Source organism: Myotis nattereri (assembly GCF_964212035.1).
Source record: "Myotis nattereri genome assembly, chromosome: 12".
Lineage (NCBI taxonomy): Eukaryota > Metazoa > Chordata > Mammalia > Chiroptera > Vespertilionidae > Myotis > Myotis nattereri.
In genome coordinates, this window is record NC_138087.1 from 82,806,380 (window position 1) to 82,822,043 (window position 15,664).

General features: G+C 68.8%; 2 protein-coding genes across 2 annotated transcripts; both read left to right on the forward strand.

The window, feature by feature from the left end:
• Positions 1-410: 410 nt before the first annotated feature.
• LCN6 (lipocalin 6) lies at positions 411-4,638 on the forward strand (the record flags this gene model as incomplete). Its single annotated transcript, XM_081103193.1, has 6 exons — positions 411-497; positions 640-779; positions 2,248-2,318; positions 2,668-2,778; positions 3,092-3,756; positions 4,570-4,638. 6 exons carry the CDS (start codon positions 411-413, stop codon positions 4,636-4,638), a joined length of 1,143 nt encoding a protein of 380 aa, XP_080959319.1.
• Positions 4,639-10,838: 6,200 nt separating this feature from the next.
• Positions 10,839-14,799, forward strand: LOC308528388 (beta-lactoglobulin-like). Its single transcript, XM_081104005.1, has 7 exons — positions 10,839-11,541; positions 11,868-12,007; positions 12,328-12,401; positions 13,698-13,808; positions 13,895-13,999; positions 14,210-14,252; positions 14,642-14,799. The coding sequence occupies exons 1-6, from the start codon at positions 11,446-11,448 to the stop codon at positions 14,224-14,226; spliced, it is 543 nt and encodes a 180-aa protein (XP_080960131.1). The 5' UTR covers positions 10,839-11,445; the 3' UTR covers positions 14,227-14,252; positions 14,642-14,799.
• Positions 14,800-15,664: the final 865 nt, after the last annotated feature.

Sequence of the window (15,664 nt, forward strand, 5' to 3'; positions counted from 1 at the left end):
CGATCCGTGATGCTCTCTCATCGTTGATGTTTCTCTCGCTCCCTTCCTCTCTGAAATCAATAAAAAAAATAAAAAAAAAAGAGCGGTGTCTGTTCTTTCCAGAAGGAGACGGAGAAAGGGAGGGTGCTGGGCCTCCGGGGGAGGGGGAGGGGAGAGGAGGGGGGAGGGGAGGAGGGGAGAGGGGAGGGAAGGGGGGTGCGGCCTGGGATTAAGGTGCTTGTTCTGGAACCTTCTGAGCGGAAGGAAGTGTTGAGAGGAGGTGGGCACAGAGCCCAGGGCATCAGGAGCCCCCACCTTTGGTAATTTGGCCGCGGTGCCAGCAGGGAGGCAGGATGGCGTGTGGTTACTGGTCGCCCACAGCGACTCAGCCATATAACGGGCGTCCGGGGCCGGAGCGCGCACTGGGGAGCATGAGGGCTGTGCTGGTGGCCCTGCTGGCTCTGGCCGCAGTGCCCAGGGCCCCGGCCGCGTGGCTGGGGCGGCTGGACCCCGGGCAGGTAACAGCCTTGGGGCTCCCCCAGGGCACGGGGGCCAGAGGGGGGAGGGGGGCTGGCCTGCGCCAGGGGCGCCCGGGCTCCCGGGTGGACAGGGTGCCTCTGGGTCTGGAGGGCGGCCCTCACCCTGTCCTCCTCCGTCCAGCTTCTGGGGGCCTGGTACGTGGTGGCCGTGGCCTCCGGGGAAAGGGGCTTCGCGGTGGAGAAGGCCACGAAGAACATGGAGGGTGTCGTGGTGACGCTCTCGCCCGAAAACAAGCTGACGGTGCTGGCCGCCCGCCACAGGTGAGGAGCCTGGCCCTGCACGCCAGGCCGGGCCGGGCTGGGCAGGCGAGGCCGTGGCGAAGGTTCCGGGCTGAGTCCAGCTCCCCGGGCGCGGAGGCTCGGGCGCCCGCACACGTGCCCAGCCCCTGCCTCCCTCCCTCCCGGCCAGCTCTGCTCTGAGCGCCACCTGGGCTTGGCCTCTGGCGTCTGCGCCCTGGACCCCGGGCCTGGTGGGCCTCGGGGCAGGACATGCCCCCAAGGCTGCCCGGTGTGGGTCCACGCTGCGGGCGGCCTGCTTTAGGTTCTGGTGGCTCCCCGGACCCTCAGGCACACGGGACACGCGAGTCGGTTAACCACGCGTGCCGCGCACCGTGACATCTCAGCCCACAGAGTGCCGTGTTTAAAAAATACATGTTTTTATTGACTTCAGAGAGGAAGGGGGACGGAGAGAGAGAGAGAGAGAGAAACATCAACGATGAGAGAGAATCATGGACCGGCTGCCTCCTGCACGCCCCACGCTGGGGATGGAGCCCACAGCCCGGGCCTGTGCCCTGAGCGGGAATCGAACTGCGACCTCCTGGTTCCTGGGTCCACGCTCACCCACGGAGCCCGCGCCGGCCGAGCCTGCGCTTCCCTCATGTGCTGTCACACCGGCTCGTCTCTCGCTGGTCACTCTTCCTCCCAGGACTCCCTGCCTATTCCTGTCACTCGGGCACGTGACGTAGGGACGTAGGGACGTAGGGACGTAGGGACGTAGGGACGTAGGGACGTAGGGACGTAGGGACGTAGGGACGTAGGGACGTAGGGACGTAGGGACGTAGGGACGTAGGGACGCTGCCGCTTTGAGGGAGTGGCTTTGCCCGATGCACAGGCCGCTGCGTCTGCCCGGCGCCCCGATGCCCTCAGCCTCGTGTCCCCTTCTCCCCGGGGACCCGGTGATGAGGTCCCGGGAGGGGCAGGGAGGGGCCGGCTCTCCCAGGGCTCTGGGCCCAGCCCGGACGGTCCAGTTCGGCGGGGAGCAGGGTTATTGGGGGCACTGGGAGGAAGGCGGGTCCCGTGGCCACACTGGCCGGTCAGCAGAGGGTCTGGGGCAGAACTGTCTTCTGTGGTCCTGGGTCTGGACCCTGTGTAAACGGTGGGCCCTGAGTGGACGTGGCCTGAGTGGACGTGGCCCTGAGTGGATGTGGGCCTGAGTGGACATGGGCCCGAGTGGACGTGGCCTGAGTGGACATGGGCCTGAGTGGACGTGGCCCTGAGTGGACGTGGGCCTGAGTGGACGTGGGCCTGAGTGGACGTGGCCTGAGTGGACGTGGCCCTGAGTGGACGTGGGCCTGAGTGGACGTGGGCCTGAGTGGACGTGGCCCTGAGTGGACATGGGCCCTGAGTGGACGTGGGCCTGAGTGGACGTGGCCCGAGTGGACATGGGCCCTGAGTGGACATGGCCCTGAGTGGACATGGGCCCGAGTGGACGTGGCCGTCTCCTCCCCAGGCAGGAGAGGTGTGAGCTGAGTGCTGTGGAGCTGCTGAGACAGGACCCGGCCTGGGTGTTCGAGAATCCCTGTGAGGAGGACGCCGCGCGGTCCCGTCGGGGCAGGGCGGGCGGGTCCGTTTCCTGGGGCCTCGGCCTCTGCACATCCGCAGAGCTGCTCCCACCTGGAAGCGGGGGGGCCCCATTTTGTCGGAGGCTGGGGGCTCCGAGGACAGAGGACTGGCCTGCACCCGCCACGCTCCCCGGGGACCTGAGCCCCTCCCCGGGGTGCAGGGAGTGGCACGGGCCCCGGTGGGGACAGGGTCGGGGGAGCACCCGTCCCTGGCAGCTCTGGGCACGGCTGGGGTGGGGAGGGGGACAGCTGGGGCCCTGGGCCTGGGGGGGCCTCTGGAGCCCTGACACCCGCTGGGCCCGTGGCAGCGCTGGGCGTGCTGGAGTACCGCGTGCTGGGCACCGACTTCAGGGACTACGCCGTCGTCTTCACGCAGCTGGAGCAGCAGGACGAGGCCTTCAGCACCGTGGAGCTGTACAGTGCGTGGCCCCCGGGGGCTGGGGGCCGGGGGTCAGGGCCAGGGGCCGGGGGTCGGGGGCCGGGGTCGGGAGCCAGGGTCGGGGGCTGGGGGCCGGGGCCGGGGGTCGGGGGTCGGGGGTCGGGGGCCGGGGCCGGGGATCAGGGGCCGGGGTCGGGGGTCGGGGGTCGGGGGCCGGGGGCCGGGGCCGGGGGCCGGGGTCGGGGGCCGGGAGCCGGGAGCCGGGGTCGGGGGCAGGGGTCGGGGAGGCAGTTTCCTGTTGGCCCCTGGCCCCCCCCCAGCCCAGGCCAGCTCTCGGGGCGCCCTCCCCGCAGGCCGCACACACCTGGCCAGCCAGGAGGCCATGAGCCTCTTCACCAGGTGGAGCCGGGGCCTGGGCTTCCTCTCGCAGCAGCAGGCCCGGCTGCGCCCCGACCGTGAGTGTCGATGGGGACCCTCGGGGGGTCAGGCAGAACCGGCGGGGGGGTCACCTGTCCCTGTGGAGTCTCAGGAGAGACCGTGGGCAGGGCCTGGGAAGCCCTGGGCTGGGGGGCTGCCATCTGGCCTGGCCCCTCACGGCCCACCTTGTTCCCCCTCCAGTCACCTGTGCGCACAAGGCCTTCCAGGTGAGCTGCCTTCCGAGCGTCGCCCGGCGTGCGGCAGGGGGAGCCGGGGCCTGGGGCCCACGTCCCAGTGGGCAGCGGGGGTCAGTGGCTGGGGCTGGGGCCTGGCGGGCAGATGCCCGCGAGGTCAGCCTGGGCCCCCCATGTTTGCCTTGGTTTCCAGTGAATGCTGTGTCCCCGAAGGGGGCGGCGCCCACCGTGGCCTGGTGGAGCGGCCATTGCCCTCCCCGCCCGGCTGCCCAGGGCTGGGCGTTGGGCCTGCTGCTCCAGGGTCTCTGGCTGAGGATTCAAATAAAGCGATTTCACAAGCCGCCCGGCCTCGCGAGTGCGACACGTGGACCCCGCCCAGCTGCCTCCCGGGCTCTGGCCGGGCTTTGGTTGGGGCGGGACGGGGTGGGGTGGGGTGGCTCCCCCAGGGCTGACCCACGGGGCAGTGAGGCCTTGCGGGACAAGGGGCCCCACCTACAGCCCCATCTACACCTGCGTCCCCAGGGCCAAGGGGGCTGGGCTGGGAGCGGCTGCTCTTCCTCAGCCACCAAGGCCCCTGGGCAGGTGGGGCTGGTCCCCTGGGCTGGAGCAGGGCCCCCGGGTGGGGGCAGTCTGGTCGGGATGCTGGGCCGAGGGAGCTGGCCCCAGTGCCCAGGGCTCCAGTTTGGATTTCCCCGGCCTGGGCTCTGGGCAGGGGCGGGGGCGGGGGCAGGGGCAGGGGCAGGGGCAGGGGCGGGGGCGGGGCGGGGGTGGGGCGGGGGCAGCAAGGGGCCTGAGCCTGAAGCCCTGGCAGGAGGGGGGCCAGGGGGAGCTGAGGGAGGAGAGGGCTGCCTGTCACTCAGGGTCGGGCAGGCGGGGCCTCGCTCTCCAGGGAGCACGGACCCACAGGCACAGGTGCCGTGTGCACCCACGTGGCCGCCCGGCCGTCAGTCCCGGCCCCGGCCCGGGGGGCAGCTCCCAGGTCAGCGCGGCTCCCGTGCAGTGGCCCAGAGAAGCTTCTCGCCTGGGGCCTCACCGCTCGGGGGACACCTGCCCTGGTGACGAGGGGCCCCCGGGAGTGACAGCGGGAACACGACCTCCGTCTCAGGGCCCCCAGGCCGGCCCCCCCAGGGGGCTGTGCAGCTCTGAGGGCCGAGAGCGGGGGGCGGGCCCCTGTGCCCACAGCCCCGCCCTCCCCCTCGCCCACCCTGGCCCTCTGGCAGCTCCAGGTTGGCCGGATGCCTGTGGTGGGCGGACGGGCAGGGAGATTTAAACTCTGTGTCGGTGGCTGAGGGAGGAGGGCGAGATGGGGCTGGGGCGGCTGCCGCCGGGGCTGGTGCTGGCGCTGGTGCTGGCTGTGGGGGCCCAGCCCCAGGAGCAGCTCCCCAGGGAGTCCCACAACCTCAACTGGAACAAGGTGAGCCTGGTGCCCAGTCCCTGCGCCCAGTGCCCAGCCACAAAGGGCCGGGGATGCGGGGGGGGGGTGTCCTGAGGCGGCAGGAACCTCCACGGGCCCAGCGGGCTGCCCACCGGCCTCCCCGAGGGGTTGACAGCCTCTTTGGGGATGTACCCCCCCCCCCCCCGTGGGGCCGAGCGGAGGCCCCGACGGGCGTGGCCTGAGGTTACCCGGACGTGCTGGGCAGGCAGAGGGGGTGGAATGAGCAGGGCATGTTCTGGGATAATGGACCGCCGGCCGGTAGCGGGTTCCAGTGGGGGGGGGGGCGTGGGCAGAGGCTGGGAGCGCGGGTTTGCAGCAGGAAGCTGGCAGGACGGGTGCCGGGCGAGTGGGGAGGAAAGGGCCCCCCGGAGGCCCCCACGGGACGAGACTCGGCCCTCGGTGCCCAGCCCTGTGCCACCCCCGGCCCCACAGCCCTGCACGTGGGCTGGGCCGCAGGCCGGGGTCACGTGTCCGGTGGGTTCACGGGCCTGGGGGGGGGGCGGCGTCCACGTCCCCCAGCGCCCTCTCTGCAGTTCTCAGGGTTCTGGTACATTCTCGCCATCGCCTCCGACGCCAGGGGGTTCCTGCCGGGCAGAGACACGCGGAAGCTGGGGGCGGCCGTGGTGCGGGTGCACGGAGTGGGCCAGCTGCGGGTGGTCCTCGCCTTCCCCCGGTGAGGGCCCCCCTCCTTCCCGGCCCCCAACAGCCCAGGCGGCTCCCTCTCCACCAGAAGGACCTGGGGGCGGGGCAGGGTCCTGGGCAGCCTGGGGACCCCACCAGGACTGACCGGCAGCCACATCCCCACTTCCTGCCCCAAAAGGCCAAGGGCTGGTTAGGGAGAGGCACTGGGGCCCGGGCTCGGGGCAGGAAGCTGGTGCTGGGGGTCCCCTGAGCGGCAGCCGGTGTCTGGGGGTCCCCTGAGCGGCAGCTGGTGCTGGGGGTCCCCTGGGTGGCAGACGGGCCCAGACCGGTCAGAAAGTTCTGAAACGAGAGCCCGAAGGCACAGGAGCAGGAGTGAGGCTTCCAGGGCCCTCACCCCCCACCCCTGGGTCCCTCGGGGCAGAGGTCGGAGGAGGGGCCCAGAGGGTCTTCTGGGGGGGCTGGTGGCTGCGGGTGGGAAGCGGGGCTCCCTGCCTGAGAGTCACAGCCCCCTCCCCCTGCAGGTCTCAGGGGTGCCAGTCACGCACGGTCGTCCTGAGGAAGGACGGGAAGAAGGCCGTGTTCCGGAACCCCTGTGCGTGTGAGGCCGGGGAGGAAGGTGGTGGGGCGGGGGGGCGTCCACGGGCTCGAGCCCAGACGCTGGGCATGACGCCCGCCTGCACTGCCCCCGCGGCCCCTTTGCCCCCTGGGATGCAGACAGGTGGGTGGACGCCCGAGACAGGCCCATGGCGGCCCCAGAGCCTGTCCTTCCCAGAGCGCAGCTGGTGCAGTCCTGGGGGCCGGGCCCGGGGTGGGGATGGGGGACCCCCAAGCCTTCCAACCCCCACCCCTCGGGTGGGTGGAGGAGTCCGGTGGCTCTGTGCTCCTCCTTCCAGTGAAGGGGGTGGAGGGCTTCCGCGTGCTGACCACCGACTACAGCTACGGCGTCGTGGACCTGCGCCTGGGCCGGGCGGGCCGGCGCTCCCAGGCCCTGCTGCTCTTCTGTGAGTCTCTCCCGGGCCGTGTCCGGGGCAGTGAGCCTGGGGGGGCTGGGAGGGCGGTGCAGGGACGCGGACAGACGCCACGCGGGCGGCCTACAGGCGGTGCAGGGAGCCCGCAGGGCGGGTGCTGGGGCCTCTTCCTGGGGGTCCTCGCAGGGCGGGCGGCCTGGCCACTCCCTCCTCTTAGAAGGGCACCAGTCCCGCCCGAGGACCTGCTTCACCAGCTCCCACGGCCGTGGCCGGGCCGGGCGGGGGGCCGGGGGGAGCGGGCAGCCCCGGGCGCCAGAGTGGACGCGCCGAGGCCATGACTGCTTCCCACCCAGGCAGACAGAAGGAGACCACCTTCCCGAGCATGAGGCGGTTCGTGGACATCTGTGAGATCCGGGAGCTCACAGCGGGCGAGACAGTGCTCCCCAAAGACGGTAAGTACGGCCGCAAGGCTTTCGGGCCACGCACCCCCGCCCCCGCCCCCGCCCCCGTCCGGCTCATTAGAGAGACGGAAGGCACGCGTGCTGGTCCCATCGGCTCTCTGCACTGTGGCTGGGGGGCCAGGGCGCCTGGGCTGTGCCCTCGAGGTGCCCGGGACCAGCACCCGGGACACCAGGGAGAACCGCCCGCCTGTGCACGGCAGCCGTGGCTCCACCCGCCGGTCTCTGCCCCCTCCCACAGCCTCCTGTGCGCACACCATCCTGCCCTGAGCCCCGTCCTGCTCTCTCCTGCGGCCGATGTGTGGTCCCTCGACCGGGGGAGCCTTGTCGCTGAGGCAGCTCTTCCCATCCCACCGCTTGCTGAGAGGAGGCGGGTGAGCCCAGGCCCCCGAGGGCGCGAGGCCCAGGCCCGAAGGCGCCCTCCAGGGTCACCGCCCCTCCTGGCCCGTCCCCGGGGGCGTGGCAGGAAGAAGCTGCTGCCCTCGTCTGCTGTGCAATCGACACGGCTGGCCCACTGCCCACGCGCGTGTGCTTTCTGTGCAGCGCGGCCGCCGCCACCCTCCGCGCCCGTGACGCCGACACCCTCTCAGGAAGCCACTCGCTCAGTCACCAACCCTGTGAGCACGTGTTCCGTGCCTGGCACCGCGCTAGCTCCTGGGGGTGAGCCGTGAGCAAGACAGGCAAATGCACGCCTCACAGACGGACTCCTTGTTGGGAGGGGCACGGGCGCGGGCACCCCGCACCCAGCTACAGCGGGCACGACTCGGTCAGGGTGGCCGAGCAGTCATGGAGGACTTCCTGGAGGAAGTGCCACTTGAGCGAGCCGTGAAGAGTGTGGGACCCCGGCCGGCGTGGCTCAGTGGCTGAGTGTTGACCTGTGAACCAGGAGGTCAGGGTTTGATTCCAGTCAAGGGCACAGGCCTGGGTTGCGGGCTACTGTGACCCGTGACATCGCCGCCTTCCCCAGCAAACCAAGAGCAGAGAAAGTGGGCGGAGCTGAGTTGTGATCAAGCAGAAGCTCCTGTGCCCGCCCCCCCCCCCGGCCCCCCACCACCCCACCACCCCCGCCTGCAAGGGGCGCGGCCAGGCCGGCCTCGGGCTAATCAGCAAGCTCAGGGGGGCTAGTGGGCTCCCCAGCCGGCGCCTGCGGACCTGGGAGTGAGGCCGCGGCTGAGGCACACGCCGCCTGGGAGGCAGGGGGTGCTGCACGCCCGAGAGGCACATCCTGCTGCTCGTCAGGGGCCTCCTCGTCGCTGGACGTCAGCCGTGCTGCCCTATGGCCTGTGCAGAGCCTCAGCTCCCACCCCTGCCTCGCGCCCGCCCTCCCTCCCCGTCCACTGTCCCCGCCCGGCCGCCCCAGGCCCCTCATGGCTGCCCCAGGACCCACACAGCTGCCCCAGGCCCCTCATGGCCGCCCCAGGACCCACACAGCTGCCCCAGGGCCCTCATGGCCGCCCCAGGACCCACACAGCTGCCCCAGGCCCCTCATGGCCGCCCCAGGACCCGCACAGCTGCCCCAGGCCCCACCCGGCCGCCCCAGGCTATCAGCGTCCAGCCAGGCACGTGCTTGGCCTCCCGCTATGGCATCAACCTGCTGGGCGGGCTCAGTGGCTGGAGTCCGCGCTGGGCAGGATTTGTGATGCCGTGGGGGACCTGGGCGCTGCCCGGCTCTGCTCAGGTCTCCCTGGCCCTTGTGCACCAGTCTCCCACCGGCGGGGGTGGGGGGTCCCCGGGAGATGAGCCAGAGGCCCAGGCGCTGGGCGGACAGTGGCCGGCCCCTGTGAGGGAGGTGGACGAGGGCAAGGATGCCGAGCCAGCACCCCGCCCCCCCCGCCCCCCCCCCCCCCCCGCGACCGCCCTGGCAGCACAGCAGCCTGAGAAGCACGGCGGACGGCCTTACTTACGGGCCCTCAGATGCTCAGGAAAACCCTGCCAACCCGGTTTGCAGCCAGCGGAGGCCCCCCATCCAGGGCGCGGGGATGGCCACGCTGAAGGGGCCCCTAAAACCCTCCCGTTGCCTTGCTTTCCTGGTTTTCTGAGCCCTTGTGCGATCCATCAACGATGAAATCACAGAAAGGCCACCCTCTGGGAGGGGGCGGAACAGGACAGGATTTTTAACTCCCACCCTGGAATTTTCAGCATTTCCTGACTTTTGCATCATCGGAATCTAAGCAGGTTACTTGGACTGAATAGATGGAAATGCACTTGCATGCAATTTTACAGTAAGAAATGCAAATTGCCTGTAATCTCCCGCCCCCCGGTCCCCGGGCTGCCATCAGGTACGTGGTAAATCCAGGGATAACTCACCTTGTTGCCATGGTTTCTCATGTGCTCTCTGCATAATCTGTGCCCATCGCGGCCCTCCAGGCAGTAGGTCCTTTCTTTATAGGCCCCGGGGGAGGGGCTGCGTGCACTGGATGGCTGAGTACACTGGGGCCCATGGGCACTGGGGTGTACACTGGGGTGTGTGCACTGGGTGTGTGTATATTGGGGGGTGATGGTGATCAGAAGATCCTCCATGTGCTCCTAAATGTGCATCTGTTGACAAATGAGAGCGGATCACTGTACAATTAAAAGTTAAGCCCTAGCTGGTGTGGCTCAGTGGATAGAGTGCCGGCCTGCGGACTGAATGGTCCTGGGTTCGATTCCCCGTCAGGGCACATGCCCAGGTTGTGGGTTTGATCCCCAGTAGGGGGTGTGCAGGAGGCAGCTGATCAATGATTCTCTCTCATCATTGATGTTCCTATCCCCCTCTCTCCTCCCTTCCTCTCTGAAATCAATACAAATATATTTTTAAAAAAATCCATTCTTTGCAATAAAACCAGAAGAGGTCATTGTCAACATGAGACACCAACAGCATCCCTGGGAGCGAAGCGGAGAAACAGGCCCACGCCACTGACAGGCAGCTGACGCATCCCCCCTCCGGGCTCGCGGCAGGACAGCTGGCTGCGGGGAAGGTGTCTCTTTCCCTAAAATTTCTATAAATTTTCGAGACCACGACGGAGGGCCTGTCAGACCTGCGTCTAGAGGGTCCCCGTGAGGACAAACACATCTATGTATATAAAAGCCTGAGCAACCTTTACGACTGGACGTCCGGCCAGTAGCTATGACATGCACTGACCACCAGGGGGCAGATGCTCAATGCAGGAGCTGCCCCTGGTGGTCAGTGTGCTCTCAAGTCAACCTCCCTCCGTCCCTCCCCCCTGCTGGCCAACCTCCTGCAGTCAAACCCCTCCTCCCCCCGCCAGCTGCCCGGATCGGTCCAATTGGGACTGGGTGACACCCGGATCAGCCCTGATAGCCGCCCAGGCCAAGGGACCCCACCCGTGCACGAATTCACGCACTGAACCTCTCGTTAGAAATAAGGAGACATTTCCGTTTCCCTTTGAAAGCCAGGGAAGGGCGTGCCTGCCCCTCGCTCCCCGAGCGTTTCCTTAGGAAACTTGCACGTACTGCTCCTCCGTGAGTGCTCACGGGGCCACAGCTGAATGACCGGAGGCTTTTTATTTTTATTTAAAAAAAGACGGGAGCCCCGTGAACCTGGAGGAAGAGAGGACGGCTGCATGAGGCCCTGCGGACTCTGCTCTCCACAGACCAGGCCTCTCTCGGGTGGCGCTGGTGGGGGGCGGTTTAAGGCAGCCCTTCTGTCTTCTGTGATCAGGGGGACGGCGCCCGGGGGGCTGGCACGGCCGACAGCCTCGCGCCCCCATCGCCTCAGCGGGCGGCCCTCACCTGGCTCCCGAGGGCCCCTCCGGCCTCCTTCTCGGCTGAGGGTGCCCCACGGCGTGTGGTCTGTGGTCGCGGGGCCCTGCCTCCGGGCTCTGGGCCAGTGAGCCGCGTCCTGGGACGTCGCCAGGTGCTTTCGACGGCCTCCGGGCGACGACCGAGTCACTTCCGTTTACAGAGAATAACCTGGTCTGAACTGGGGGCTGGATCGCCGAGGGGGGGGGGTGGTTGACAGGCTGTGTCATCATTTTGCCCATCAGGCAGATAGCTGTGAGCCTCGAGCCAGGGGACGGATCGGATCGGAGCGACAGCGAGGTCAGGAGGTGCCGTGCGGCCGATTCCCGGTCAGGGCACACGTCCGGGTTGTGAGCTCCATCCCCAGGGGCAGCCGATCGGTATTTCCATCTCTCTCTCCCCCTCCCTTCCTCTCTCTCTAAAAACCAACAAACACATTTAAAAAGAGGTGATTTTGGGGAGAAGAGGTCAAGACCTTCGGACCCGCCGCGGTGACCCCAGGTTTTCCAGACGGGGTGCTGTCCTGGCTCCTGGGACGGGCGGGACTCAGGGAGTCCAGAGAGAAACGGCTCAGGCCGCTGTCCAGAGCCCGGCCCGCCGTGTCCCTCCCGCTGGCGGCCAGCCCAGCCCCCCGTCCTTCCCTGCGGGGCCCTACCGGGAACTGGGGGACACAGCGGACCTTCCGGCTTCAGCTCAGCGGGAAGAAGGCCTCCTATTGTCCCCGGGAGGAAGGAGCCTTGGGGATTCGGGGAACCCGGGGCAGGGGCCACGCGGCCGCCCGCTCCCATATAAGGCCCCGCGCCCGTCGCCTCGGCCTCAGCGCTCGGAGCTGGAAGTCCCGCAGCCGCAGCCATGAGGTGCCTCCTGCTCGCTCTCAGCGTGGCCCTGGTGTGCGGCACCCAGGACATGGGCGTCCCCCAGACCGGGGAGGACCTGGACGTCCAGAAGGTCGGGGACGGGGTGCTGTGGTGGGGAGGCTGGGGGGGGGGCTGAGTGCAGGGCGCGGGGGCCTCAGAAGACGGGGCGGCTGGGACGTTGGGACCCTCCGCTGCTCTGTCTCCCAAGGCCCAGGTGGTGCTGGGAGACTCATGATGTGGCCTCTGAGCCCCCGGGGCTGCACGGGGTGTCCCTGCAAGTGTGTGGCCGCACGCTGGGGGCCGGCGTGCTCGTGACCCCAGTTAGACGGGGCCTGGCCCAGAGGGGAGGGACGGAGAGCCCACCCGGGAGCTGGGGTCCCCGCCCGCCCCCCAGTGCAGCTCACGGCCCCTCCCCAGGTGGCCGGAACCTGGTACTCCGTGGCCACGGCGGTCAGCGACCTCGCCCAGCCGAGCACCGAGAACGCCGCCCTGAGGATGTACGTCAAGGAGCTGCGGCCCACCCCCCAGGGCGACCTGGAGATCATGGTGCACAGATGGTGGGTATCCGGCTGCGGGGAAGGGGCTGGGCGCCAGGACAGGGGGGCGGGCAGGGCTCCTGAGGGACCCGGCTTCCCGTGGGCGGCATGGGGTCGGGGTTGGGGGTCGGGGGGCAGAGCTGGGAGGTTCGGGCCCCTTGGAGCCCCTGCCCAGGGCTCTGGGGCCACAGAGCGACGCGGGGTCAGGGTGGGGAGGCCTGTGCGGAGGCCGCTGGCCAGGGGCAGTGGGGCCGGGCCCTCCTGCCATGGCCCTGTCTGCGTGAGGGTGACAGTGGCTGCCTCAGCCTGGGCGTCACCGTTACGCGGTCACCACCCTTCAGGGAGGGCGGCCGGTGTGTTGAGGAGACGATCTTGGCCGAGAGAACCCAGCGAGCAGGGACGTTCAACATCGACTGTGAGTGGCCGGGCCCAGAGCCGGCCCAGAGCTCAGCCTCAGCCCTGCGGGAGGCGGGAGGCGGGAGTGGGCCTGTGGGTGCCTCAGGGGGTGCGGGGCAGGCCCCGGGGGCCGCGCTTTGTGGGGGGGGGGGGCTGCAGGGCTGCATCCTGCTCACTGCAGGCAGTGGAAGGTGACACCTGAGCGGGGCCTGCACCTCTCACGGCGTCAGAGGACCCCCAGCGCCTCCCTCTCCGCGGATTCTCCAGGCAGTTGGCACATTCTGCCTTAATCTTTGATAACGAAACACAAAATAGAGACGGCGCAGGGTCAGCCTCTTGTCCCGGGGCATCGGCACAGACATTTCTATTTTTTATTTACTTATTTTTTAATATGTTTTCAGTGATTTTTAGAGAGAGAGGAAGGGGGAGGGACAGAGAGAGAGAAACATCAGTGATGAGAGAGGAACATCACCCCTCGATCGGCTGCCTCCTGCGCGCCCCCCACTGGGGACGGAGCCCCGACCGGGCCTGCGCCCCGACCAGGAACCAAACCAGTGGCCTCCTGGTTCCTGGGTTGATGCTCAACCACTGAGCCACCCTGGTTGGGTGAAATTTTAAATTTAAAATTTTTAATCCTCACCCCAGGATGTTTCTCCATTGGTTTTTAGAGAGAGGGGGAGGGAGGGGGAGAGACAGAGAGAGACATTGAGGTGAGAGAGACGCGTGGACTGGTTGCCTCCTGCACGCACCCGACCGGGGCCCAGGGGTCAGGCCTGCACCGACGTGTGTGTCCTCGGCCGGAATCAAACCTGGGGCCCTCCAGCTCGAGGGCCACACGAGCCACGACCCAGCGAGGGCGGCACAGAGTTTAGAGGGAAGTCGTGCAGGGAGACTTCTCGTCCCTCCAGCTAACTCTGTGCTCCCCGCAGGATGGCTCCAGGCTGCCCTGCCTCCTCCACTCCTCGCTCCCAGGGCCCCAGACTCAGCCCTCTGCTCCCGCCCTCCCCTCCCCTCCCCCTCCCCTCCCCGCCCCCTCCCCCTGCCAAAGTGCCTCCTGCCCTCACCCCTCACCCCTCACCCCACACCCCGCCTCCAGCTCCTCCTGTCTGCCTCTGCCCCTTGGGCCTGAGCCCACCTGGCCGGCCGCACACCTGGCCGCTCACCTGCAGCAGGTGCTGTGTGTCCCATCCTCTCGCTTCCTCTCCTGCCTCACGGGCCTCTGGTCGAGGGGTCGGTGATGGGCACGAGCCCACAGCCCGCGGGCACAGGGGACGAGCGAACCTCACCTTCGCTTCGCTCTCTGCTTCTCGCCCAGACCTGGAGGAGAACAGGCTCGTGGTGCTGGACACCGACTACAAGAACTACCTGTTTGTCTGCGCGGAGAACACGGCCGCCCCCGCCCAGAGCCGGGCCTGCCAGTACCTGGGTGCGTACATCCCCGCCCTGGAGGCAGCTGGGAGCCTGGCCCTGCCTGGGCCCGGGGAGCAGCACTCTGACGCCCGCCCCCCACAGCCAGGACCCCGGAGGTGGACCAGGTGGCCATGGAGCAGTTCGGCCGGGCCCTGAGGCTGCTGTCCATGCACATCCGTATCATCCGCATCCCGACCCAGGCGCAAGGTGACCCCCCCACCCCCTGCTACCCCCCATCCGCCAGCCCCCTGCCCTCGCCCCCCGGCCCCCCAAGTCCGAAGGCCGTGCACACGGGGAGGGTCTTTCTCCCCTGGCGGCCTCCCCGTCCCCCAGGCCTCCCGGGAGGTGGGTGGGAGGTGGGGTCCCCCTGGTGTGGTCGCTGACCTGTGACCTCCCACGTCACCCCTCCTCCCGCAGAGAGGTGCCGTGTCTAAGGGAGTCCTGCGGACCCGCCTCCTGGGTAACGTACCTGCCCCGCTCAGCGTCCTGGGTGTGGGGTCCCGGGGCCTTGACTCCCCTCCACCACCCCCCACCACCCCCCGGGGAAAGGGCTGCAGCCTGCGTCTCCCGGGGACTCGGGAATCGGCTGCCGCGCGCCCACCCTCCGAAGGGCCTTGAACTGCCGTGCGTCTCCTGTGTCCTGGCCACACGCACAGGCGACGCCCCAGGATCCCGGGCCGGGTGTGGGCGCCCGGGGGGGCTGCGAGGGGCTGGAGTGGGGGGCGGGCACTGGGCCTGAGGTGGGTGAGGGGCTCTGTCTCCCCAGGAGGGGCGTCCGCATCCCCAGGGGCGCTGGCGAGGTCTGTCCTTCAGGATCCCAGGATCATAGGGGCCCCTTGTCCATTCCAGGACCTCGGCCTCCCTGCAGGACGGCGTGACCCCTCCTTCGACGTCACCCCTCCTCCCAGTGGGGGCCCCAGGAGGGGCTGAGGCCATGAGGCTGCTGGGCGCCGCCCGCCTCGACCAGCTGCTCTGAGCCCCTCACAATAAAGAGACACACCAGCGCCCGTCTGTCGCGTCTTTCCTGGGGCCGGTGGGGCGGGCAGGAGGCGGGGGTGGGAGAGCAGAGGGCAGAGCTGACCCCAGAGAAACAAGGGGACAAGGGCCAGCCCCCTCGGGGTGCTGGTCACTCCCTGTCCCTCCGTCCTCACCAGCCCGGGCGCGGTCAGCCCCAGGCCCCTCGCTGGTCGGGCAGGGCTGCCTGCCCCCGGCTGCCCCCTCCACACCCCGCTCTATCCTGACGCCAACCCCTCCAAGGGCGCGCCCCCAGCCCCAGCTGCAGGGACACAAGGTCCCCACCTGAGCCAGGTGCTCGTGGGACAGGCGTGACGCCAGCCGAGCGCAGGCCCCGTGCAATCCGCCCGCAGCGTGTCACCGGCGCACACAGCACCCGGCGCCGAGCACACGCTTATTTCATTCTCTATTTAATTTTTAAAATATATATTTTTATTGATTTCAGAGAGGAAGGGAGAGGGAGAGAGCGATAGAAACATCAGTGATGAGAGGGAGTCATTGGCTGCCTCCTGCACGCCCCACACTGGGGAGGGAGCCCGCAACCCGGGCCTGTGCCTTGACCAGGTATCGAACCCTGACCTCCTGGTTCCTAGGTCGACGCTCAACCACTGAGCCACACTGGCCGGCCACACATTTATTTCAGTGCCCACTGGGCAGTCAGCAGGGCAGCTCCCATCCCCCTCCCCACAGACTCGGACAGAGGGCCCCGCCCCGCCCCACCACACGCCGACCACAGTCTGTCCCCTGCACCGACCCTCGGCTGCAGCTGGGGGTGCCGACACCTCCTGGGACTTGCTGGGGTGGCTCACGGGGCTCGGGGAACGCTTGAGCTACTGGAGCGCTGGCCTATTGTCACGA

Bases quoted from the DNA above. Each gene is read 5' to 3' on its own strand.
- LOC308528388 (XM_081104005.1), top strand. From the start codon at position 11,446: ATGAGGTGCCTCCTGCTCGCTCTCAGCGTGGCCCTGGTGTGCGGCACC. The intron at 11,542-11,867 runs GTCGGGGACGGG...GCCCCTCCCCAG, and splicing joins AGGACCTGGACGTCCAGAAG to GTGGCCGGAACCTGGTACTC. The intron at 12,402-13,697 runs GTGAGTGGCCGG...CTTCTCGCCCAG, and splicing joins AGGGACGTTCAACATCGACT to ACCTGGAGGAGAACAGGCTC.